Here is a 24,090-nt window from a genome sequence, read left to right on the forward strand (position 1 = left end):
CTCTATTCTTTATTCTGTTCTCTGTTCTCTCTTCTGTTCTCTGTTCTCTCTTCTGTTCTCTGCTGGCCCTGCAACTAGAGAGATGAAACAAAACAAGCAACTTCAAACAAAAATCAAACCAAATGTGAGGAACCTTTCAGTGAACTCTGAGCACATTCGTGCTCCGTCTGTTCAGTTCATTGTGAAAACGAGGTTGAGCTCAAATTAAATACATAAAAATTAAAACGAGTCTTCCTCAGAGAAATACTCATCATCTGCTGAAGTCTACTCTGCACCTGATCCCAGTCTGTGAGGGCCCCGGTCCTGCAGGTTTTTGTGGTTTCTCTGCTTCAGCACCTGGAGGTCCTTGGATCCTCGGGTTCTGCAGAACATGGTCACCATCCAGTCGGTGAAACATGCAGGACAGTGGCCCTCGAGGACCAGGACCAGGACCGGACCCGTGGTCTGTCAGCCCTCAGAGGACAAGTCAGGGATGACTCTCAGCGACCACCACATGTTTTACAGCAACTTCCCTGAAACGGACCGAGCTACAGACACTTCTGTCTTTACACACTCATCCTGAAAATTACTAATCCAGTTTAAAGATGTATCAGTTTCAATAAAATCCATCAAGTGATTTCCAAAATATTTTACTAACAGACGATGGGTGAAAACAATTAGACCAAACTAATTCACTGAATCAGATTTATTTATTTATGGTTCGTGTTTGGAGTTTGAAAAGATGATTTTACAGACGGAAGCAGACGTTTGAGGAAAATTCATCTTATTATAAGGTTTTAGATTAATACATTTAAATTAATAAAAAGGATTTGTTTGAAGGATTAAATATGAACCATCCATCCATTTTCTTTACCCGCTTCTTCCATTTTGGGTCACGGGGGTCGCCGGTGTCCATGTCCAGCACTCACTGTGCGAGGGGCGGGGGACACCCTGGACAGGTCTCAGGTCCATCACAGGGACACAATATGAAACATTTGACATAAATTAATAAAAATGATTTGTTTGAAGGATTAAATATGAAACATTTGATGTAAATTAATAAAAATGATTTGTTTGAAGTCCTCTCACTCCAGAGCAGAACAGAAGAAATGGTCCTTTTTTAAGGGACAGCGTCTCATTAAAACAAAAATCCTGATTATATTTTTAGTGCTTTTTAGTTTGTCTCCAGTTTAGAGAAATTTGTAAACACTTCACTTGTCTACAAACAACCTGTTGTTGTTTTTGTTGTTGTTTGTTTGCTCATGTTTACCACAGGAAAGAGCTGATTTTAATCTGACAGGAAGGAAACTTATTATTCTGTTTTTCAACAATAAAACCTGTTGGATTGTTGCTTATATTTTAGATTTATCGTGTTGAAAACAAACACAAACATCTGGTTTTACTGTAAATGTTCAGAAACATGAAGCTGACTGCAGGGCTTCCTGTTAGCTTAATATTTTAAAGAAAAACAGCTGATTTTTATTGCTTGTTAGAAATGAAACCACTTCTTAAAGAGAACAGTCTCATTGTTTCTGTTAATCTGCGTCACTTTTCAATTAAAAACAAATGGTCAAACCGTGTGTTATTATTTTAACTTTAAAAGTCATATTCATGAAAGTAAGAAGTTATTCTGAGTGTTTGTATCATAACAGTGACGTCTAAAGTCAGGATTATGAGAAAAAACTCAAAGAAAAGTCATAATTGTGAGATATAATTTCAAATTTATGACATGAGATAAACATTCAGAATTATATTTAGTCATGCTCAAACAAGTCAGTTATGTCATAATTATGACTTTGAAAATTAAAAATAATGAGTTTGTTTGTGATAAATATGAATTTCAAATCCTGAGATTTTTTTATTACTGTGGCACTGACAGGCTTCCGTACTTTTACTTTGGGTTTGTGCAAATTGTTTAATTTGTGTTTTTGTGTCGCATGATGTTCTTCAGTCTGCATTTACTCAAATTATCAGAAACTTTATGCAGAAAATTTATTCCACTTTTAATCCAGGATGCAAAAACATGAATTTAGGCTTTTTTATTTTCAAATTTTGTATTTTATTTTTTTGCGTCACGTTCATAAAATCCTGTTAACATTCTGTTTACTATCATTTATTAATCAATGTGTTTGTTTTTAACCCGTAAACTGAACATTTCATGTTTTCTGTCACAGCTGCAGGTTCCAGAACAAATTAACTTCAACCAAGTTCTCTTTGATTGAACCGTGGGCTTTATTTCTTTTAGAATAAATGCACAAGAGTTTATTTTTGTACCTTTCTTTCTTTAATCAGACAAACATTTCAACTTCCACTCATCCTCCCCTGAAAACAGCTAAACCTTCAGCGACCTCAAACAGGAAGTCGTCTGAGTGTCAAAATAAAACTCTGCTCTCTTTCGGGTCGTATTTCCTCCTGAACTGAAGGATTTTCCTTTTTAAATGATTTATACAAGAAAATTAAACAAAATATACAAAGTTAACTTTCTGCTCTGAAAGTAAAAGAAATGCAACAAAAAGTCTGAGCTCTTTAAAGGATGCACTGCCTTTGGTTGCATTTTAATAAAATTTTTCTTTTTATTTGTGAATCTCTACATTTCAAGAAGCAAAACAAGGAACGCGCTAAGCTTCAGCAGCTGGTCGGCTCTAAAAACATGCAGACCTGAGACAAGAAAAGCTTCTGCTCTAAAAACCACGTTCAGCCGGAAACGAGCGAGCGCTACTGTCGCCTTTAAACGAGGGGCATTCATCCACTTTCATGACATTTTATAGATTTATGAGGAGCGGTGGGCACAGCTGACCAAGCTTCACTAGCTCAGAATTGGCTAACTAAAAATCAGCTTAAACTGTTAAACAGGTGAAAACATTAGCAGAAGCTAACGCTAACCGCTGAGGCGACGGTCAGGCTGCGTCACACGTCGGGCGTCTGGCGGGACTGACGCAGACCTGCTGTTAGTTTGGTGGTTTGAGCCGAAGGTGGGGGGGTCATGTCATGTGTGCCAGTTCAACCAATCCAAGCCAGAGCTGGAGTCCTGCGTGACACAAAATGCTAAAGATGCTCACACAAAGTGCACGAGGAGCGTTGCTTGTGAGGGGTACTTGGTTTCTAATTCAGGTTTTATGCTTTCAGAAATATAGGCTTTTTTTTTTCTTTGCATCATGTTCATAAAAGTCTGTTAACATTCTGTTAAGTTCTTATTTATCAATAAATAAGTGTTCACTTATTGATTAACACAATAAGTGTTAATAAATCTTCAATCTTTAACACATAAAGATAGAAGAGTTACACTTTTTGTTAGCGGACTTGGTTAGCCAAACCTAATTTGGTGGAAGCCAGTTGGTCTGCTAACGGTTTCCAAAGTTTTTGAAAATGCTAATCTGCTAGTTTTACTGTTAGCTGTTAGCAGATTAGCAGCACTGTGCCCACCACTAGTTCTATGTTTTAAATCAACTGGAAATCTGGTACAATGTGAGAAATAATCTGTAATAAACATGTTTATTTTATTTTTATTAAAATGACAAAGTTTTTCTGATTGAGGGAAATTTAGATGATAATTTATAGACTTGGGCGTCAGCTTAATGAAATCAACAAACACTGGAAGGATCTTTTAGACAAAGAGATTTCTTGAAAATTAGAGTTTTTGTTTGAGTTTTGCCTAAATCTGACAAATAAATCTGTAAAAATCCAACATATGAGTCGGATGAGGCCAGATCTGAGTCCCAGTTTGACTGAAACTGACTCTTGGTTTGAAATATTTTTTTTTATTTTGGCCCCTTTTCCTCTAGTTTTATTTTTTGTATGAAAATCCGAGTTCATCAACAAAAAGACACGATGACTGAATTGGATTAGTCGGATTAGCTGAATTATTTTTGAACAAATTGGATTTTGCATCCATCTGGACAAATACCCCTCCTTTAAAACGTGCACACACTAAGAAGCTGATTGGCTCCACCTTAGACCCATGAACTGGGTGGAGCCTAATTATATGGGTGAGGAAAAGGAGGGGCGGATGCAGTCGGGCTAACGAGACTTCTGCTGCCAGAGGGCAGGGTGCAGGAGTCAGGGGTCATCAGGAAACCGGAGAAGGTGCTGGTGGACTCGCTGTCAGTGAACACACCGTTGGTGGTGCTGTCCTTCACCTGCAGCCAGATCATGTCCCCCATGGCAAGCTGGAGGACGATGGTCTGGCTGACGGTGACTCCGGGGGTTGAGTCGGACACTTTGATCACGGGGTAGAAGTTCTTGTAGAGGCCGACTTTAAGGGGCCTGTCTCCAACCTTGAGGTGAAAGGAGAAGACGTAGGTGCCGTTGATGGGGGCGGAGTAGATGCCGCTCATTGGGCTGTTGAAGTGGCCCTGCAGGTTGGTCAAGATGTTCTGGAAAGTTATGGGCCAGAATGGGGTGGGGTATGACTGGTTGAGGGATGCGGAGAATGATGACTTAATGGCCGGGGTACAGGGACCAGTCGGGCCAGTGACACCAGCCAGGCCTTGGTCACCTTTCAGCCCTGTAACACCCTGTATACCCTGAATACCTTGGTCACCTTTGTCTCCTTTGGCTCCCTTGGCTCCTGGCAGCCCGTCTGCTCCGTCCTTGCACGAACAGATGCCCTGCAGACCCTGATCGCCTTTTAGACCAGGTAAACCTGGCACACCTGCCACACCCATGTCACCCTTATCACCTTTACCACCCAGGGTACCATTAGATCCTGCCACCCCCGGAAGACCCCGGGCTCCCGCCGGCCCAGGTACTCCCTGTGGTCCTGGTGGGCCTGGAATGGTGTCACAGGAGCCAGGACATGAGCCCATCATTCCCTGAGGTCCTTGGTCACCTGGAGGTCCATTCAGACCTTGGTCTCCTTTCTCACCTAAAACATGAAAAATGTTTATTATTAGTCAGCATTAATTGAGTGAACAATGAGTCAGCATTAATTGAGTGAATGATGAGTCAGCATTAATTGAGTGAACGATGAGTCAGCATTAATTGAGTGAATGATGAGTCAGCATTAATTGTGCAGATTTCCAGTATTTTTTTTTATTAATTATTATTTGTTCATATGGATTCTTTTTATCTGTTTCTGCAGGTTTTCAGTTATTTTAGTTGTTCTTATGTCAAAATGTTCGGCTCGTCCAGATGGTCGATGCTGTTATATTTTAGTTTTTGTATCTTTTATACTTTTTAAAAATATTTAACTTTATTTATAAATATTTTCCCTGTAGAAGTTTATAGAAGTGGCTTAAATCCCTTCAAAAACATTAAAGTCTGTTTCAGTTCTGTTATGCTACTTTTAGCTACCATTCTACTATTTTTAGCTTTTAGCTAACCTTTGTTGTTTTTAATATGTTGTTAGCTTTTTGCTACTTTTAGCTTTTAGCTAACCTTCTGTTGCTTTTAGTGAGCATTTCATACATTTAGCCAGTGTTTTGCTACATATATGGGGCTGAAATGGTGTACGGGCAGGGCAGCTGACTCGGGACCCGAAGGTCCTGGGCTCAATTCCCGGTCATTCCACATCTTGTGGTGTCTCTGAGCAAGACACCCTGAATTGCTCCCCAGGCACCTACATAGCTGCCCACTGCTCCACCTGCGTGGTTGGGTTTTAGCTAGTGTTTAACTTCTTTTAGCTAGTGTTTTACTATTTTTAGCTTTTATCTAGTGTCTTACAACTTTTAACTAGTGTTTTACTTTATTTAACCTTTAGCTATTGTGTTACATTTAGCTTCTAGCTACAGTTTTGTTACTTTAGGTTTTAGCTAGTGTTTAACTTCTTTTAGCTATTGTTTTGCTACTTTAAGCTTTTAGATAGTCTTTGTTACTTTTAGCTACAGTTTTGTTACTTTGGGTTTTAGCTCATGTTTAGCTTCTTTTAGATCTAACATCTCAGTTTCAGCTTCTTCAGCTGGTCTTCAGCTGTTGTTCGGCTCTCAGCATTCTGTAATTTCATTCAGTCTCTGTAGCTTTTTGATAAAATCTAAAGTTTGAGTTCAACTTTATCTCTAAAATAACAAATTAATAATTTCAGATTAAATCTGAGCCGGAGTCCTGGATCGGGGGGTGGTTCTCATCTGGCGGGGGTTCCTCCAGACCACCTTCTGGTCTAAAGTCTAAGCACTACAGGTCTCCAGAATAAAGAGCGGTTTGGGCTCCGGTCCATTTAGAGGATTAAGGCTGGATTAGTAGTCTCAGATTACACAAAGCAGACCTTTGAATCCTCGCTCGCCCTTCGTTCCACTGAACCCGGCGACACCAGGACCGCCTTTCTCCCCGAAGTCTCCTTTCTCACCTGCGAGCAGATGAAGACGTCAGCGGTGCGTGAACGAGTGAATCAAACAGACACAAACCTGAAGATTACATTTAATCTGTCCACGGATAATCTGTTGCTCTAACTCGTCCAGATCCACTACTGAGAGAAATAGTTTTAACTTGGACTAACGCAGTTTTTATAAATACTGCGTATAAAAACTGATCTAAGGTAAAGAAGTCAAATGAACTCGTCAGTATTTTTAAGTTTTCAAACGAAGAACAGACAAACTCTAACAACCTTTAATCAAACTAAACCTCGGGATTAGAGAAAATTATAAAGTCCCCCTCTTGGTTCCGTCGAGGCCCACCTGTGCTGTGACGCATGACCCGGCTCACCTTTGATCCCCTGAGGTCCGGTGAATCCTCGGTAGCCCTTGAAGCCCATGAAGCCCCGCGGCCCCGCGCTGCCAGGTTCACCTGAACAAACAGAAGACGTGAACATGAGGACTCAGAAGTCAAAGGGTTCATGTGAAAATAAAGGAAGTGGTGCTCATGCCTGGGGGGCCCCGGTCTCCGTGGTCCCCCTTGGAGCCCACGGTTCCTTTGCAGTAGGAGCAGATGCAGAAGAAGGGGATCTGGTCGATGGACGGGGGCACGGGCGCGTTGAACAGCATGTCGCAGATCAGGTTGTTGGACATGGAGTACTGGGACGAGTCGGTCGGGGACAGCATGCGGTTGTCCCGCAAGGCGGCCGTGGTGTACGGGGGGGCCGTGGTGGCCCCTGTAGACGAGCTCGCGGCTGAGCAGGCGAGGGCCAGAACGAGGAGGCCCAGCAGGCCGGACAACATCTGGAGGAACATCAGTGTTTAAAGCTCTGGTGGAGGAACTCCACGAGAACGTTGTCCTTCAGTCTAAACAGGAAAACGTGGAATCGGTTATTTGACTCACCGTCTTCTCGCAGCGCTGCAGCATCTTCTCCACACGGCGTCGATGAAGATGAGCGGGACGAAGGCAGCTTTGATGCTTTTATAAGTGTGGACGGGGGGAGGAGGGGGGGCGTCCCCATTGTCCTGCTGAATGAGAAGAAGGACTTGGTCCTCTGCCGGCACCGTGTCCTCCTTCTCTGAAAAACTGCAAGAACAAAGAGAACCATTCAGAGCCGAAAGACGAGACCCGTCTCAGGTTCTCGCTCCACGCCCGGTTTTTATATCGTTTCATAAAAAACCTGTTTCCACCTGAAGACTCGAGAAAACTCGTCTCAACGTTTTTTCACACCAAACGTTCTGGAGCCTCTTCAGGTTCATGTTCCAGGACAATCAAACAACAAACAAACAGCTGGAGGAACATCCAGTCACTGATGAGGTGAAACATCAGCAGCTCAGTCAGGGGGCGGGGCATAAACAGACACTAGAAGTAAAGATGGGCACAGGTTCTGCACTGTAGCACTGGTGGCACCATTTCAGAATAAAGTTCCTGAATAAAGATGTTAATCTCCATCATCTCCAGGTCATAATCTGATCCACAGACTAAAAGAATCTGAAGAACTCTGAGCTCAAAGGACGAGGCCCTCAGGGGCCCCTAGACCAGGTCTGAACACAGTCTGAGCAGCTGAGGAGGTTCTCAGACCTGGACCGGTTCACGATGAAAAACCTCACATCTGTTTACAGAATGAGTCCTGCGTGGTCCAAGTCTGGACCAGGATCTGAACCAGAGCAGACCGTGGAGCCATGCTGACCCTCGGCTGATAAACACCCAACGGTCCTGGAGGGGTGCACGTCACCCTCAAACCCCCGACACAAAGATGAAAGCAGAACATACTTTGTGCTAAAGAATAACTTGAGGATGATCCTCAGCTACTACCACATCAAAGTTCAGCTCATCATCTGTGAAAATGACCGGATTATAGACATGTTGGTCAGTTAGCTGTGGCGGCCATCTTTAATTGGGGCGGCTCCAAAAGGTAATCAGTTGTAGATGTTCATCCAGTGATCACTGAGGTTCGTGAAAATCTGTCCAGTAGTGCATGAAATATTTTGCTAACAGATACATGGGGTCGAGATGGTGTAGAGGCAGGGCAGCCAACCCGGGACCCCAAGGTCCTGGGTTCAATCCCCGGTCGTTGCACATCTCCTGGTGTCTCTGAGCAGGACACCCGAACCCTAATTGCTCCCCGGGTGCTTACACAGCTGCCCACTGCTCCACCTGGTGTATCTCAGGTGTGATGGGTTAAATGAGAGACTAATTTCATCTTTGCATGGGAACATACAGTGACGACAACACACATCACTTTATTATTATTATTTAATTATTAACCCACAAACAGGCAGAAACATTATTATCCACCCATACATTCAAATAATTAAACAAAGTTCCTGAAAACACTTTTAATAAATTGCTTCATTATTGCCCGCTGACATCTTTTAGCTGTAGGTGATAATAAATAATGTTTGAGCCTGTGTGTGTGTGTCTGTTAGCAAAATATCTGAAGAACCAGAAGACGTATTTTAATCAAACTCTCAGAGAGGAGTCTTGATTTTTGTCTACAGTGGATTATCTTCTGGAGAGAACCTGATTCAAGATGGCTGCCACAGCTAATCAACATTAGCCGACACAGATCTGGCTCTAACTCGGCTGATTTGGTGGATAATGAGCTAAAAGTTGGTGTGGTAGTAGCTGAGAGTTGTCCCCAGCAAGGGCTCTAATGTCTTCAAAACACTTCAGATCTGAGCTGGAACTGGCCTGACGGGAGGCGACATGCATTCATCACAGCAGGCGACATGCATTCATCACAGCAGGTGACATGCATTCATCACAGCAGGCAACATGCATTCATCACAGCAGGCGACATGCATTCATCACAACAGGCAACATGCATTCATCATGGCGGGCAACATGCATTCATCACGGTGGGCAGCATGCATTCATCACGGCAGGCGACATGCATTCATCACAGCAGGCGACATGCATTCATCAAAGCAGGCGACATGCATTCATCACAGCGGGCGACATGCATTCATCACGGCGGGCAACATGCATTCATCACATCGGGCGACATGCATTCATCACGGCGGGCGACATGCATTCATCACAGCAGGCGACATGCATTCATCACGGCGGGCGACATGCATTCATCACGGCGGGCAACATGCATTCATCACAGGACGGTTTGGCCTTCAATAGAGTGAATGTTTATGGAGCGTTCACTCGATCTATTTTTCTTCCGTACATTTTTCGGCACGATTATTGTTGCGGGCAGCACGGTGGCTCAGTTGGTAGAGCTGCTGCCTCTCAGCGAGGAGGTTACCCTGGTTCAAATCTCAGCCGGAGGCCTTTCTGTGTGGAGTTTACATGTTCTCTCCGTGCTGCGTGAGTTTTCTCCAGGTACTCCAGTTTCCTCCCACAGACCAAAAACATGCATGTTAGACTGATGGTGACTCTGAATTGTCTCTAGGTGAGAGAGAAAGGTTGTTTGTCTCTATATGTCCCTGTGATGGACTGAGACCTGTCCAGGTGTCCCTGTGATGGACTGAGACCTGTCCAGGTGTCCCTGTGATGGACTGAGACCTGTCCAGGGTGTCCCCCGCCTCTTGCACAGTGATGGTTGGACATGGACACCAGTGACCCCGCGACTCTAAAAGGTAGATACGAGTAAAGATGATGGGTGGATTCTCATCCTGCAGTTTTCAGCTGTTTCAACAAATCATGTCTCAAAATGTTCGGCTCTTTCAGGACAATCCTGCTCTGACTTTTGGTATTGGTGCAGCTTTAGCTGTTTTATTTGGCCTTTTCTGGCATTTATTTCTCAGAAAAAAAAAGAACTGAGCTCATTTTACATCCTTCAAATGGGGTCGAGATGGAGTAGAGGCAGAGCAGCCGACCTGGGACCCAAAAGCCCCAGGCTTGATCCCCAGCCACCCCCACATGTCGTGGTGTCTCTGAGCAAGACACCCAATCCCAAAGCGCCCCCATAGTTGGCCACACCCCACATACCCAATTGGTAAATGCTTTCTTCTGCTAATTTAAGCTTGTTCTATCTTTTCAGCTGCATTTTTGTTGTTTTCAGAATAAATCAAGTTTTCATGATAATTTTTGCTGCTTTCGGCCTAATTAACTTCTTTCTGCTACTTTCAGCTTTGTCTACTATTTCAGCTACTAGTTAGCTGTTTTGTGCTAAATTGAGCTTTTTCAGCTAATTCCACATTTTTTAGCTCAGTTCAGCTCTTTCCACTTCATTTTGGTAGTTTAAGCTTTGTTCTGCCTTTTCAGCTACTTTAATCATTTTGTTGTTGTTCATTTCAGCTGTTTTTATTTAATTTCAGCTGTTTCTCAGCAAGTTCTTCAGCAATAAGCATTACACTTCATTTTTGCAGGAAATGCAGTTTCTCTAGTTAAATGTTGTGATTCTGGGTTTTCCTTGAGCTCTTTGGACAAACGTGTTTAGTTTGATCCCCTCGGGCTGAAAACAGCCGTGTGAAGGGAACAGAACAGGAAGTGGGTCTGACCGTCACAAAGCCGTGGGCACGGAGCCAGTTCTTGGACCTGGACAAAAGTTCTGTTCGTGAGAGGACCACACCCGCCGTCGCCCCGTCCCAAATCCCCGTGAGTGACCTGGGAGCCCGTGGAACCAGAGAAGTGTCCTTTATTTCCTCGGGCCAGCTTTTATTCTGGAAAAAAATCTGATGAAACTGAGAAGAAGACGAGACACAAAAGGACGCAGCGAGATGAATAGTTAGCCTTAAAACGTGTCCTGGTTTCCACAGCCCCTGGACTCAGAGACACCCTGGGGGCCCGCGGCCCTCTTGGGTACCTTATCGGTTGGTGCAGAGAGCAGCAGACGGTCCAGGTGGGGTGGGGGGCATCATGGTTCAACAGACCTGCACCAGACTCAGGGTCTGACTTCATCCTGGTGGAGGTGGACCCGGTTTTTATTGGAACTGTTGAAAATTTACTGACCCAAACAGACCCCCGAGACCCCCCAGAATCTGGACCATCCTTCCAGTAGACCCACTTGAACATCTTGCACCAAAACATTTGGGTTTCCTCAGGGGCGGTCCTAGTCTGTTAGGTGCCCTGGGTGACGACCCCCCCCACCCCCACCACCATAATGGTATAATGTACAGATACTGGATCATTTCCCTCCATAAATAAACCAGTATAATATTTTGTCTCTTTTGTTTAACTGGTTCTCTTCATCTACTTTTAGGACTTGTGTAAAAAATCTGAAGCTGTTTAAGCTCATATTGATGCAGAAATATAAAAAATTATAAAGAGTTCACAAACTTTAAGCATGCATGAGAGAGGACGGGGGTGTGCAGCGGGCGGGGGTGGGTGCAGGGTTCAGCAGCAGACTGTGGACTCTCGGTAAACACCGGTAGTTAGTTATTAACACAACAGAACCGGAGGAGCTCATCGTCTCTGTCCACACTAGTTACATGTAAGTATGAAAACCCTCGTCCGGTTCTGGGACAGACCGGTCTGGGTGACCCGGTTCAACGGGGGTCGTGTCTTCAGCTCGCGAGCGTCTTGTTCAGACTCAGATGTGTCTCTGGTTGTGGTTCTGCTCGGAGGCCTCTGAGCTCCCGACTGCAGATCGATACTCAACGTTTTACCCAACTGGACCACGGTCTGGTCTTTTGAACCCGGGCTCCTGTAGAACCGGGCTTGGGTCTGTGAACACCTGTGGTTCTGACGTGCGCTCCTGATCATGCTTTGTGTCCATCTGGCTGCAGGTCATGTCCCGCCTCGTGTTTCCTGTGTTGGTCTGCGCCGCTCTGTGCTCGTCTGTCTTCAGCCTGTCAGGTGGGTCTGTCTGGGTTCCAGCTACAGTAAACAGGTGCGTGTTAGCACGACGCCAGGGCGGAAGGACCGCACGGTCAGTGGAGAGGACTTTTACTGAGACTTCTTGTCAGAGCAGGATCCACACACACTCATCCAGCACTCTACTACATCACATCAGGACCATGAGTCCTGGTCCTGGAGGGCCACCATCCTGCAGGTTTAAACGTCCCTCTGCTCCACACACCTGTTCATCATCAACGATCAGCGGGCTTCTGCAGAACATGAAGACGTGATTCAGCACTGAAGCAGGAAACAGGTGAAGCCTGCAGGGTAGTGGCCTTCCAGATCCAGGACTGGACCCAGACTGAGCCAGGACCAGGACTGGACCCAGTCTGATCCATGCTCAGCAGATTAATGCTCACTGTTGCTGAGGGGTCAAAGGTCATTTAGAGTCCATAAATTTTGAAGCATTTCAGACTGCTGATTCACCCTGAAGGTCAGACTGTGCAGTGACCCTACAGGCCTCAGGTCAAAAGGTCACAGGTCATGACCTCTTCTCTCTAAAATCAACATGGCGGAACGACTCAGGTTTGGAAGTTTAATTTCAGAGAACCCCAGGACTTCTGGACCAGAGCCAGACCAGGGGACAGATGTTTACCCAGAATGCATTGCAGCAAGCAGCTCCTCCAGCTGTGAGCACGGTGGTGGAGGCTGATGGTTCGGGCTCCTGTCGGTCCATGCGTGGCCCAGACGTCCTCTGTGGACCACAGGGTTGTAGAGTCAGAGAGGACGTGTCCTCAGGTTGACGTCTCGTGTTTGTCTCTGTCCAGTTTTCTCCGACGCTCCGCAGGCGCACATGCTGCTCCGCTCGCGGCGAGCCAACAGCTTCCTGGAGGAGCTGAAGCCCGCCTCCATGGAGCGCGAGTGCGTGGAGGAGAAGTGCGACTTCGAGGAGGCCCGGGAGATTTTCCAGAGCAGGGAGGCCACGGTGAGACGTTTAACCGGGTCGTGTTTCACCAGGAGCAGAACTTGTTCAAGCTTCCTGAAGAGCTGCTTGTTCTGGACTTTAGCTGCTTCAGGCCTCGAACCCAAACTCTGATTTAATTAAAGCTGCTAAACTCAAGGGATGAGCCAGACCAGAGTCCACAAATTATAACTTTTTTTTTTTTTTAAGTTTTCAGCTCCAACGAGGTGATTCCTGAAGAACTGCGGCTGATTTTTATCAAATATTTGAAGAAACCGAATCGTTTTGGTAGAAAAACAATCAAAACAGCTAAAACAGCTAAAACCAGAGCTGAAACTTTAAACACAGAAAATACATTTTTAGCTCTTTAATGAACCAAAAGGCTGAACTCATTTGGTGGAAATGATTATAATCAAACATTATAAATGTATTATTTCCATTCTACGCTTCGGTGACATGAAGTTTAAAACTTTGATGTTTTTCAGCTAAAACGACTTTTTAAGTTTAAAAACGTTTTTCATGTCAGTTTATCAAACCTCGCTAACGGTTTCCTTTTCCTGTAGTCGTGTGTCGCGTTTCAGTGACTAATTTAGAGTTTTACCTGCTCTTTGTTTATTTGTTTGTTTGTTTGTTTGTGTGTCTGTTTGCAGCTGGAGTTTTGGACCGTCTACACAGGTAAATGAGTTATTTGTTACTATCTGTTGATCATTTTGAAACAATGTAAGAGAAACCACTCACCTGTGGACATGTTGACAAACAAACAAACAAACAAACAAACAGCTTACAGGGTGGTCCTGCAGGACGTTTCAGGTTGTAAAATAAACACTCTGAATGATGACGAAGAGGAAGACGATGAAGACGAAGAAGATGAAGAGTAAGAAGAAGAAGACGATGATGATGGTGATGATGAAGATGATGACAATGACAAAGATGATGACGATGATGATGACAAACTGAAACACTTTCTGGATGATTTTACAAGCTGCTCTTAAAGTTAGCCTGCGTGTTGTTTTAGTCGTTTCATCTGAACATCAGCTAACGTCAAGCTGCTTTAGCTGTTCTTACATCAAAACATTCAGATAACGTTTGCATCTTGTAACTTTTAGGCTTTTCAAAATATCTATTTTTTTTATCTGCTTCAGCTACTGGATCTGTTGGTTTTCTTATGCTACTTATAGCTTTTAGCTATTGTTCTTCTACGTTTAGCTTTTAGCCACCTATTTTATATTATTAGCTCTTAACTAGCTTTTTGATGCATTTACCTCGCCTTTTCCTACTTTTAACATTTAGCTATCCTTTTGATCCTTTAGCTTTTAGCTATCATTTTGCTTGTTTGAATTACCTTTGCTGATTTTAACTTTCATTTTTGATACTTTTACTTTTAATTAGCCTTCTGCTACTTTTAGCTTCTACCAATCATTGTGCTTCTTTTATTTTTTAGCTAGTCTTTTGCTACCTATAGGTTTTAGCATGCGTGTTTTTATAATTAGCTTTTAGGCTAGTGTTCTGCTTCCTTTGGCTTTAACGATTCAGTTTCAGCTTCTTCAGCCGTCTTTTAGCGCTCAGCATCACACCGCTTATGTGCTGCTTCTCAATGCAGTGCATTGTGGGTAATGCTCCCATGTCTGTGTTTCAGATGGGAACCAGTGTGTGTCCAACATGTGTGTTCACGGGGCGTGTGTGGATCAGTACCATGGCTACGCCTGCCGCTGTTTCCATGGATACGAAGGCAAATACTGCAACCACAGTGAGTCCAGACCTCCAGAACCAGGCTGAGGCCTGAACCATGGCGACCTTTCAAAATAAAACTTTGACCTAAATCGTTTCTTTTCTGAAAGTCACCTTCAGTTTCCTCTGATGCAATGTGAAAACACGTGGTGGAAACATCATTTTTGTACAAACCGGATTCCAAAAAAGTTGGGACACTAAACAAATTGTGAATAAAAACTGAATGCAATGATGTGGAGATGGAAAATGTCAATATTTTATTCGTAATATAACATAGATGACAGATCAAAAGTTTAATCTGAGTAAATGTAACATTTTAAAGGAAAATATGTTGATTCAAAATTTCACAGTGTCAACAAATCCCAAAGAAGTTGGGACAAGTAGCAATAAGTGGCTGGAAAAAGGAAATTGAGCATATAACGAACAGCTGGAAGACCAATTAACACTAATTAGGTCAACTGACAACATGATTGGGTATAAAAAGAGCTTCTCAGAGTGTCAGTGTCTCTCAGAAGCCAAGATGGTAAGAGGATCACCAATTCCACCATTGTTGCGCAGAAAGATAGTGCAGCAATACCAGAATGGTGTTACCCAGCGTAAAATAGCAAAGACTTTTAAGTTATCATCATCAACCGTGCATAACATCATCAAAAGATTCAGAGAATCTGGAACAATCGCTGTGCGTAAGGGTCAAGGCCGTAAAACTCTACTGGATGCTCGTGATCTCCGGGCCCTTAAACGTCACTGCACCTCAAACAGGAATGCCACTGTCAAGGAAATAACAGAATGGGCTCAGGAATACTTCCAGAAAGCATTGTCAGTGAACACAATCCACCGTGCCATCCGCCGTTGCCAGCTGAAACTCTACAGTGCAAAGAGGAAGCCATTTCTAAGCAAGCTCCACAAGCTCAGACGTTTGCACTGGGCTAGGGGTCATTTAAAATGGAGTGTGGCAAAATGGAAGACTGTTCTGTGGTCAGATGAGTCACCATTTGAAGTTCTTTATGGAACACTGGGACGCCATGTCATCCGGACCAGAGAGGACAAGGATAGCCCAAGTTGTTATCAACGCTCCGTTCAGAAGCCTGCATCACTGATGGTATGGGGTTGCATGAGCGCTTGTGGCATGGGCAGCTTGCATGTCTGGAAAGGCACCATTAATGCAGAGAACTATGTTCAGGTTCTAGAACAACATATGCTCCCATCTAGACGTCATCTCTTTCAGGGAAGACCCTGCATTTTTCAACACCATAATGCCAGACCACATTCTGCAGCAATCACAACATCATGGCTACGTAGGAGAAGGATCCGGGAACTGAAATGGCCAGCCTGCAGTCCAGATCTTTCACCTATAGAGAACATTTGGTGCATCATAAAGAGGAAGGTGCCACAAAGAAGGCCCAAGACGATTGAACAGTTAGAGGCCTGTATTAGACATGAATGGGAGAGCATTCCTATTTCTAAACTGGAGAAACTGGTCTCCTCTGTCCCCAGACGTCTGTTGAGTGTTGGAAGAAGAAGGGGGGATGCCACACAGTGGTAAAAATGGACTTGTCCCAACTTTTTTGGGATTTGTTGACGCCATGAAATTTGGAAACAACAGATATTTCCCTTAAAATGATACATTCTCTCAGTTTAAACTTTTGATCTGTGATTTGTGTTCTATTCTGAATAAAATATTAGATGTTGGCACCTCCACATCATTGCATTCACTTTTTATTCACAATTTGTTTAGTGTCCCAACTTTTTTGGAATCCGGTTTGTACTTTTAACTTTATGTTTTTAGAAACAGAAGCTCAGAATGAACCTTTAAAAACTGAACTTCAGTGTTTAAAGTTTTTTCGGTGCCAACGAGCTGAATGCAGGTAAACGAGACACGAGAAGCAGGAAGCAGGTAAAACAGAGTTTTTAACAGGAAGTGAGAAAACTTGCAAAACACAAAGAAAAACTAAATCTGAAAAATGAAAATAACTGAGAACATCTTTAAAGGGAGGAGGACGATTACTGAGAGAGAACAGGTGAGACAATTACTAATGAAATCAAGAGGACCGTTTTTTCTTCTTCTTCTTTTGGCTGCTCATTCTTCAGGGGTCACCACAGCGAACTGTCACACGAAGACTTTTTTTTTTTACGCTGAACGCCTCTTCTGACGTAACCACAGACCACTGAGCTACCACAGCCCTCTGTGGAGCAGAAAGCTGCCAGGGCCTTGCTCAAGGGTCCAGAGTGGGACAAATGAGGGTGGGGGCAGGTGTTGGTTCTTCACCTTTCCACCCACATTTTGATGTTGTCTGTATCGGGAGTTGAACCAGCGATCTTCCGATCACAGACCCACCTTCTCTAACCTCTGCACCACCACTCCCATGAGGACTGTGAAGAACTAAAAGTTTTTTTTGTATTTTATAAACAGCATTTACAACAAATATGGCAACAAAATCAGAGATATTCGAATCTGAAAAAAAACCCAGCACAGGTTGCTTCCAAACACACAGAAATAATAATTAAATAATAATAATAATGATAATAATAATACAAGAATTAAATAGAATAAAATAACAAAAATAATAAAAATAAACTAATAAACTAAAGACTAGGGGTTTTCCAGTAGTTTCAGTTCGTTTATCACATGGAACAACTCCACACCTTGAAGTTTGCCCATGAACTTCATAGATAAGAAGAGGTGGCAGAGTTCCTTGTGAAAAGTGGGTAATGATGGTTTTGTCTTAAGGAAACGGCACTTGTGAATGAAATATTTGCCCGTAACAATAATTACATTTAATAACCTTTCAAGATCTTTTTCTTTTCTCAGGGATCCAAAAATAATGTCATTCTTAGCAAATTCATGTGAATTTGGAAGTTTAGGGAAAAGCCAGTAGTGCACGTCATCCCACAAAGCTTTACAATATTTATACATACATTCATAGAAACTGTGTTCTGTTGATTCAATATTATCATCTCAAAATGAACAAGTGTTGTCATCAATTGCAAAACGATGTCTGAGGAATTCCTTAGAGGGGTAAACCCCTGAAAAGGTTTTATAGTGAACTTCCTTAGCTTTTGGAGGAATGGGAAGATTTAAATAATTTGTTCTAATTTTAAGAACTAAAAGTAAACAAACAGAGTTTTGAATCTTTTGATCACGTGTTAGTAAAACTTCCATCTCCATGTTTTACCACTGATCTGGTTGGGTCACGGAGCCAACAGGTCCAGGAGACACACCCAGACCTCCTTCCCCTAGTGACACTCTCAGCTCCTCCATGCAGACCCCAAGGTGTTCCCAGACCAGAGAGAACACATAACCCCTGCATGGAGGTCTGGGTCTCATACTGAGACGTGACCAAAACCTCCAAAGGGAGGCCTCCTGATCAGATGAACCTCCTCAGTTGACTTCAGAGGAGCAGTGGCTCTACTCTGAGTTCCCAGATGACAGAGACCCTCACCATATATTTAAGGCTGAGTCGTCATCTCCCCCCCCCCCCCCCCCCCCCCCACACACACACACAAACACCTCCCCCTCCCCACAAAGGCAGATCATTTCAGCTGCTTGGATCCAGGATCTGGTTCTTTCAGTCCTGATCAAACCTCATGACCAAAGATGAGGGTTAGAACAGACCAGTAAATCCAGAGCTTTGCCTTTAGACTCAGCTCTTTCTTCACCACGACAGACCAAAGCAACACCCTTGTTACTGAGAACGAGACTTAGATCCATTGATCCATCTCCCATCACTCAGAAACAAGACGCCCAGACACTGAGAGTCTTCCACCTGAGGCAATCGTCCGACCTGCAGGAGGCTGGCCCCGCCCAAACAGACCAGCCTGCTCTGATTGGTCAGCTCAAGGCTCCGCCCACAGTCTGAGTTAAATCTGAAGAGATTTTACAAGCGAGACAAGCTTTTCCACATGTTGCCAATGTTTTCAAACACATTTGAAAGTAATTTGATTTAACAAGATTGTTCAGCTGTTTATGGGTCAAAACTTCCACTTGATTCAGCCCAGACCTCATGAAGGGAACCAGCTAACGAGAAGGGAACCAACGGGCTCATAAAGGCAGACCCATCCTCCGATAATCACTCACTTTAACTAGATGTAACTTTTCTAGAGACTGAAGCAATACGAATATCAACCGCTCTTTTTCTCGCCTTTACTTCCACTCAAAGTTTGATGTCAAAGTTAAAAAGCCATTCCGCCTCTTTTAGATGTAACGGCCACCAACTGCTCGGTGGACAACGGCGACTGCGACCACGAGTGCACGGAGAGCGAGGACGGCCGGAGCAGGAGCTGCAGCTGTCTGACGGGATACAAGCTGGAAGACAACAGCAGGAGCTGCGTCCCCAAAGGTTCCACTTCCTGCGGTCAGCTGCTGATCAACAGGTCGGAGTACGCAGTGCCACTGGTGGAGGGGCTGCTACCCTGGACGATTGGAGGAGAGGTGGGCAGGAAGGGGGAGAGTCCCTGGCAGGTAACTGATCCGCCAATGGACAGGTTTGATGTTTGTCCTGACGCTTACCATCTGCTGAAACTCTTTACCTCGACAAACGTAGCAAGAAGTTCTCGTTCTATTTCGTATTGGCTTCGCCCTTTAAGAGCTGTCGCTATTGGGTTATCCCGTCATGCAAAGCGTCGCACTGAAAAATTTAGTCCATGGCCACCTGTCATGTGGGCCCCACCTGGGCCATATAAATTATGTTAAGAGCGGGTAATCGGCTCCCATTTTTCTTCAGCAAGCTAGCTAGCGCTGTCAGAAGAACGAAGAAGAAAAGTTGTCCAGCTTTGACCGGCACAACCTTTGCTAAGGCTGCCTGGGTTTCCGCCACGCCAACCTCCTGCCATCCTGGTGAGTTCTTCCTCCCCGAGGAGAAACAGAGACGAGCAGCCCTGTTCAAGGTAAGCGCCGAGGAGTACTTTTCCGTGGCGGGCCGCTACCCGCTGGACGACGCTATCGCCTTTTAAAACGTTATTTCCTCGCAGTAATCAAATGATTACCTCAAAAAAGGCGATGTTAGCAGCAGCCCCGCCAAATGTTTTTCCGTGGGGGGCCGCTACTCGCTGGACGACACCACCGCCTTTTCTAACATGTTTTTTCTCAAGGTAAATTAGATGATTTCCTCAAAAAAGGCGTTGTTGGCATCAGCTTCACTTAATGATTTTTTCTGTGGCGGGACGCTACGCGCGGGACAACGCCACCACCTTCTTTGACACAGAGTCACGCAGCGAACCAAATGACTCCTCCGAGAAAGGCGATGCGGAGCTGCCCCTTCCCTCCTGAAAGCGTAGTGACGGAAGACGGGTGGCTGAATGCTCAGCCACCTCGGATCTTCCCAAGTCGGCGACCACACCGCTCCCAGTCGTCGGTGCCCTCCTCTCAAAGCTGCCCGACATAATCCAGGAGGATGTTAACACAAGGGACTTTCTGTCCCTCGCCTCCCTCCGCCCTGATCGGAGGATCTGGCAGCAAGGTTGGCTCTGCCCCGGCTCTTCGCCCTGACTCCATCTGGCCTCACTGCCCAGTTGTGACGTCACACTGGAACGAGGCTGCAGCTGGGCTGGTAAATTGAAGACAGCCGTCTTCACCTCCATCTCCAAAGTGGAGGGTTTTACCGATCAGTGTTTTACCCTCGGTCACACACCCCCCCCCCCCCCCCCCCGGAGCCAAGCCTGGCGGGTGGCACTTGGGGAAATGCTTCCAGGATAGACCAGCAACCTTTGCTCCAGGGAAGCACGACCATAAGGTGACAAGGTCTCCAACCGAGCTCACTAGTGATCATCCCAGACAGCCGCAGCGAACAACAATGTCGTTCTGCTGGCCTAAAGCATCTCGAAGAGGCTGGAAGAAGCAGCTCTGCTGGAGGAGACAAAGAACTTTTTCTCCGTAAAGCTGCTGATGTAATCTTAAACATGTGCCACCTCTGTGATTTGCCTGTCCTGCATCGCCACCTGCATGACCATGATCCAGAGGATCACTTGGCTTCGCCTCTCGCCATCCGTGTCCGAGAGGCTGCAGAAAGGCCTGCTGGAGGGCCCCATCACCCTAGAGGCGATGTTCGGGGCCAACTTCAGGACCATCCTTGAGGAATCGCAGAGATCCGAGGAGGTCTCAGAGACTGTACACTGTCTGGTGATGTCACAGTCCATCTGCCCCTCCGGCCGCTGGAGGGACTCAGCTGCCTCTCTTCACACTTTCCCCACACAGAACAAGCCAGTAACCTCTAAACAGCGTTTTAAAAGGCACCGCAGTTAAGTAAATATCACAACACTCGTCTGCCACATAAGCTAAAATGATGGGTTTTTTCAGCAGACTGAGTCTGATAAAATCCCCCATCTCTCAGCCAGAGCCTATTTTTTATTTCTACTGTTTTTTGTCTGTCCAATCACAGCGCAGCTGGAGTAAACATGTTTCTCCACAACAGCTGCAGCCTCCACCGAAACGGTGTCTCACTCAGAAGCGCTCACGCCTCCTTCGGTGTGTGCCGACCCACCTCAGCTCTATATGAGACCACAGGGGGGGGCACTCTCCTCCAGGCAGGAAGATCGATCAGGAATTACCCAGAAATAGGTCAGCATCTTTGGGTCTGTTCGCTGAACAGATCCGTTTAGAAAGGATGGGCCTCCCACAGGATGTGGTGCGTACGTTCAGGGCGCACGAGCTGCTTCCACCACAACGCTGTACACATCAAGTGGACAGTTTTTCAGAGCTGGTGCGCAGAGAAAGGCGTGGAGGCCATTCCATGGCCACTAGGTGACGTGCTGTCTTTTCTGCAGCAGCTGATGGACGGAGATCTAGCGTTCAGCACAATTAAAACTTATGCTGCTGCTATTTCTTCCTGTCACGAGGGCTTCGGTGACAAAACAGTTCTTAATCACCCGATGATGAAATGTTTCCCGAAAGGTGTATGGAGACACAGACCGGTGTCACGTCCACTAGCTTCACAGTGAGACCTAATGATGGTCCTGCACGCTCTGATCAAAGCTCCTTCTGAGCCTTTAGATCAGGTTTCACTTTAATTTTCTGTCATTAAAACAGCCCTGCTGTTAGTTCTGACGTCAGCGAAAGAGAGTGAGTGATTATCTGCTCTCTCTGTTGCTTCCTAATGTCTCAGAATTCAAGCTGACGGCAGTTCAGCTGGACTGCGTTTTAACCCTGCTCTGAAAAGCATCACAAGCTCATTCAGACTGAGAGTGATAACTTGGATGGGTTTTATCCTCTTCCTCATAATTCTGAGGAGGAAGTAACATCTCACCTCCTTCTGTCCCATGCGCGCATTTTCATGTTCATGTTCATGCAGTGCGCCGCTTTCAGCATATGTTCGTGCATTACTGGGACAGCTCTTCAGGACGTCCTCTATCCACCCAGCGCCTCTCACACTGGTCATGTGAGGCTATTTCTGAAGCTTACAGTTCATGTGGACTAGATCCTCCAGAGAATCTCAGCACATTCCTGCAGAGGGTTTTCATCCGCCATGGCTCTGCATGGAGGGATGACAGTGGAGGATTTTTGTATGGCGGCTGCCTGGTCATCACCATGTTCAATTATTCGTTTTTTAACTACGTGATGTTTCTACTTTCTCCATGACCCATTCTGTTCTCAGGGTTCTGACAGAATGATTATTATTTGTTTCATGGAGCCTCACTTTTGAGCTCACATCTGTCTGCATGCAGTCGCAGTGCGAGGTATTTATTATCAGTCACAAGTTCATGACTGCTGATTTTATCGTTATTAATCGGTTCATCCTGAGGAGCTGTTGGTCTGCTCTGTTCATCGTTACACTGTTACAATTCGTATCCTCCGTTGTTCCTATTCACAGCAGCAGGTCTGTTATCTCAGCCTTTTTTCCTCACCAGATATCTTCTCCGGCGCGCTCCTGCACATGGAGCACGCAATTACGCAGCGCGTAATTACGCACACAGAAGGCTGGGTGATGGAATGTTTTTTTTTGTGCAAGCAGGTGCTTCATGTTGTGTCTGAATGGACCCAGTGAGGCATAGACTACATCCTGCTTTGCCTTTAACCCAATAGCGACAGCTCTTAAAGGGCAAAGCCTATACGAAATAGAACGTTGGTTACGTACTGTAACTCCAGATTCTATGAGTATAGGCAGAGCTCTTTAAGCTCTGGGCCTCACTGGTTCCTAAATAGCTGAAGAAACAGCTATTTGAGAGCCGATTACCCGCTCTTAACGTAATTTATACGGACCGGGTGGGGCCCACACGACAGGTGGGCGTGGACTAAATTTTTCAGTGCGACGCTTTGCGTGACGGGATAACCCAATAGCGACAGCTCTTAAAGGGCTACGCCTATACTCAGAATCTGGGGTTACAGTACGTAACCAACGTTTTGACAGAAGTTATGTTTAATTTTGCTCGGCGTTGTTGGCACACAATGCCACTGAGCACAGAAACCCAATTGTGTACTTCTGTAGACCGGTGTCACGCCTGGTATCATGATGAGCCGACTGCGAGTCTTACCCCTCCTGAGGCAAAACCCTGGTCCAGTGACAGGGTTCAGGTTTCAACAAGACAATGCCCATCCACACGTGTGTCTGTGGACAACCTGTCTCATGTTCAGGTCCTCCCATGGTCAGCCTGGTCCCTTAAAGACCCAGAACCGATCTGCTGGATCTCCAGGTCCAGTTGAAGCAGCAGGTTTTATTAAATAGGGGGTTCTAAACTTTTAGCTTCTGACCCACAAGGCTGTAAGAACGGCCCGTTCAATTAAAGTTTTTAAATTTGCAGTGAATTGTTGTTGTTTTTGGTTTTTTTACCTTTGGCTCATTCAGGAAATAACTTTAGCTTTTTTCAACTTTTGTCATTTTCATAGTATTTAACTTCATTTACACCACTGGAACACTGTTGTCTCTAAATCTCCTTCAGCCATGAAATCAGTTTTATTAAGCTCCTTTTAACTTTTACTTGGTCTTTTGCTACTTTTAGCTTTGAACTATTCTTTGCAGCTTCTAAAAAGCTTTTTTCTTATTTTGGCCTTGCACAATTAGTGGTCTTCCTTTAGCTTTTAGTGAACTAACAAATATTTTTAACTATTTGATACATTTTGCTAACTGTTTCCTACTTTAACTTTGTAGCATTTTTTTCAAACTTTAGCTTTTAACTATCATTGTGCTAGGTTTAGTTAGCCTTTTGATTCTATAAGCTAACATTTTGCATACTTCATTTTGCTATTTTAATCTTTTTCTAGTCTATTGTATAGCTTTCAGCGTGATCATACATTTAGTTTTCAACGTGCTTGTTCTTACATTTAGCTGTTAGCGTGATCGTTCTTACATTTAGCTTTCAACGTGCTTGTTCTTACATTTAGCTGTTAGCGTACTCGTTCTTACATTTACCTGTTTGGGTGATCGTTCTTAAATTTAGCTGTTAGCGTGCTCGTTCTTACATTTAGCTGTTAG

At 44.7% G+C, this 24,090-nt stretch overlaps 2 protein-coding genes across 2 annotated transcripts in view; one reads left to right on the forward strand and one right to left on the reverse strand.

Moving 5' to 3' along the window:
• Positions 1–3,722: 3,722 nt before the first annotated feature.
• On the reverse strand, positions 3,723–7,221 carry LOC119415303 (otolin-1-like). Its single transcript, XM_037682482.1, has 5 exons — positions 7,168–7,221; positions 6,776–7,067; positions 6,616–6,696; positions 6,179–6,259; positions 3,723–4,843 (listed from the first exon to the last, which is right to left on the reverse strand). Exons 1-5 carry the CDS (start codon positions 7,189–7,191, stop codon positions 3,954–3,956), a joined length of 1,368 nt encoding a protein of 455 aa, XP_037538410.1. The 5' UTR covers positions 7,192–7,221; the 3' UTR covers positions 3,723–3,953.
• Positions 7,222–11,596: 4,375 nt separating this feature from the next.
• Positions 11,597–24,090, forward strand: part of proca (protein C (inactivator of coagulation factors Va and VIIIa), a) — a 13,966-nt gene continuing 1,472 nt past the window's right edge. Inside the window, exons 1-6 of the mRNA XM_037682461.1 lie at positions 11,597–11,653; positions 11,949–12,018; positions 12,828–12,985; positions 13,612–13,636; positions 14,598–14,708; positions 18,886–19,148. Of these exons, the coding sequence (XP_037538389.1) occupies positions 11,952–12,018; positions 12,828–12,985; positions 13,612–13,636; positions 14,598–14,708; positions 18,886–19,148 (624 nt within the window). The 5' untranslated portion in view covers positions 11,597–11,653; positions 11,949–11,951. The remainder of the gene's footprint in view (positions 11,654–11,948; positions 12,019–12,827; positions 12,986–13,611; positions 13,637–14,597; positions 14,709–18,885; positions 19,149–24,090) is intronic.

This window comes from Nematolebias whitei, chromosome 9 (genome assembly GCF_014905685.2).
Source record: "Nematolebias whitei isolate Nwh7 chromosome 9, NemWhi1, whole genome shotgun sequence".
Classification (NCBI taxonomy): domain Eukaryota; kingdom Metazoa; phylum Chordata; class Actinopteri; order Cyprinodontiformes; family Rivulidae; genus Nematolebias; species Nematolebias whitei.

Excerpts from the sequence above, each read along its gene's own strand:
- LOC119415303 (XM_037682482.1), bottom strand. The coding sequence starts at position 7,191 with ATGCTGCAGCGCTGCGAGAAGACG. Across the intron at positions 6,260-6,615 it reads CGGACCTCAGGGGATCAAAG|GTGAGAAAGGAGACTTCGGG; the intron begins GTGAGCCGGGTC and ends ATCTGCTCGCAG. Across the intron at positions 4,844-6,178 it reads GGGCGAGCGAGGATTCAAAG|GTGAGAAAGGAGACCAAGGT; the intron begins GTCTGCTTTGTG and ends TTCATGTTTTAG.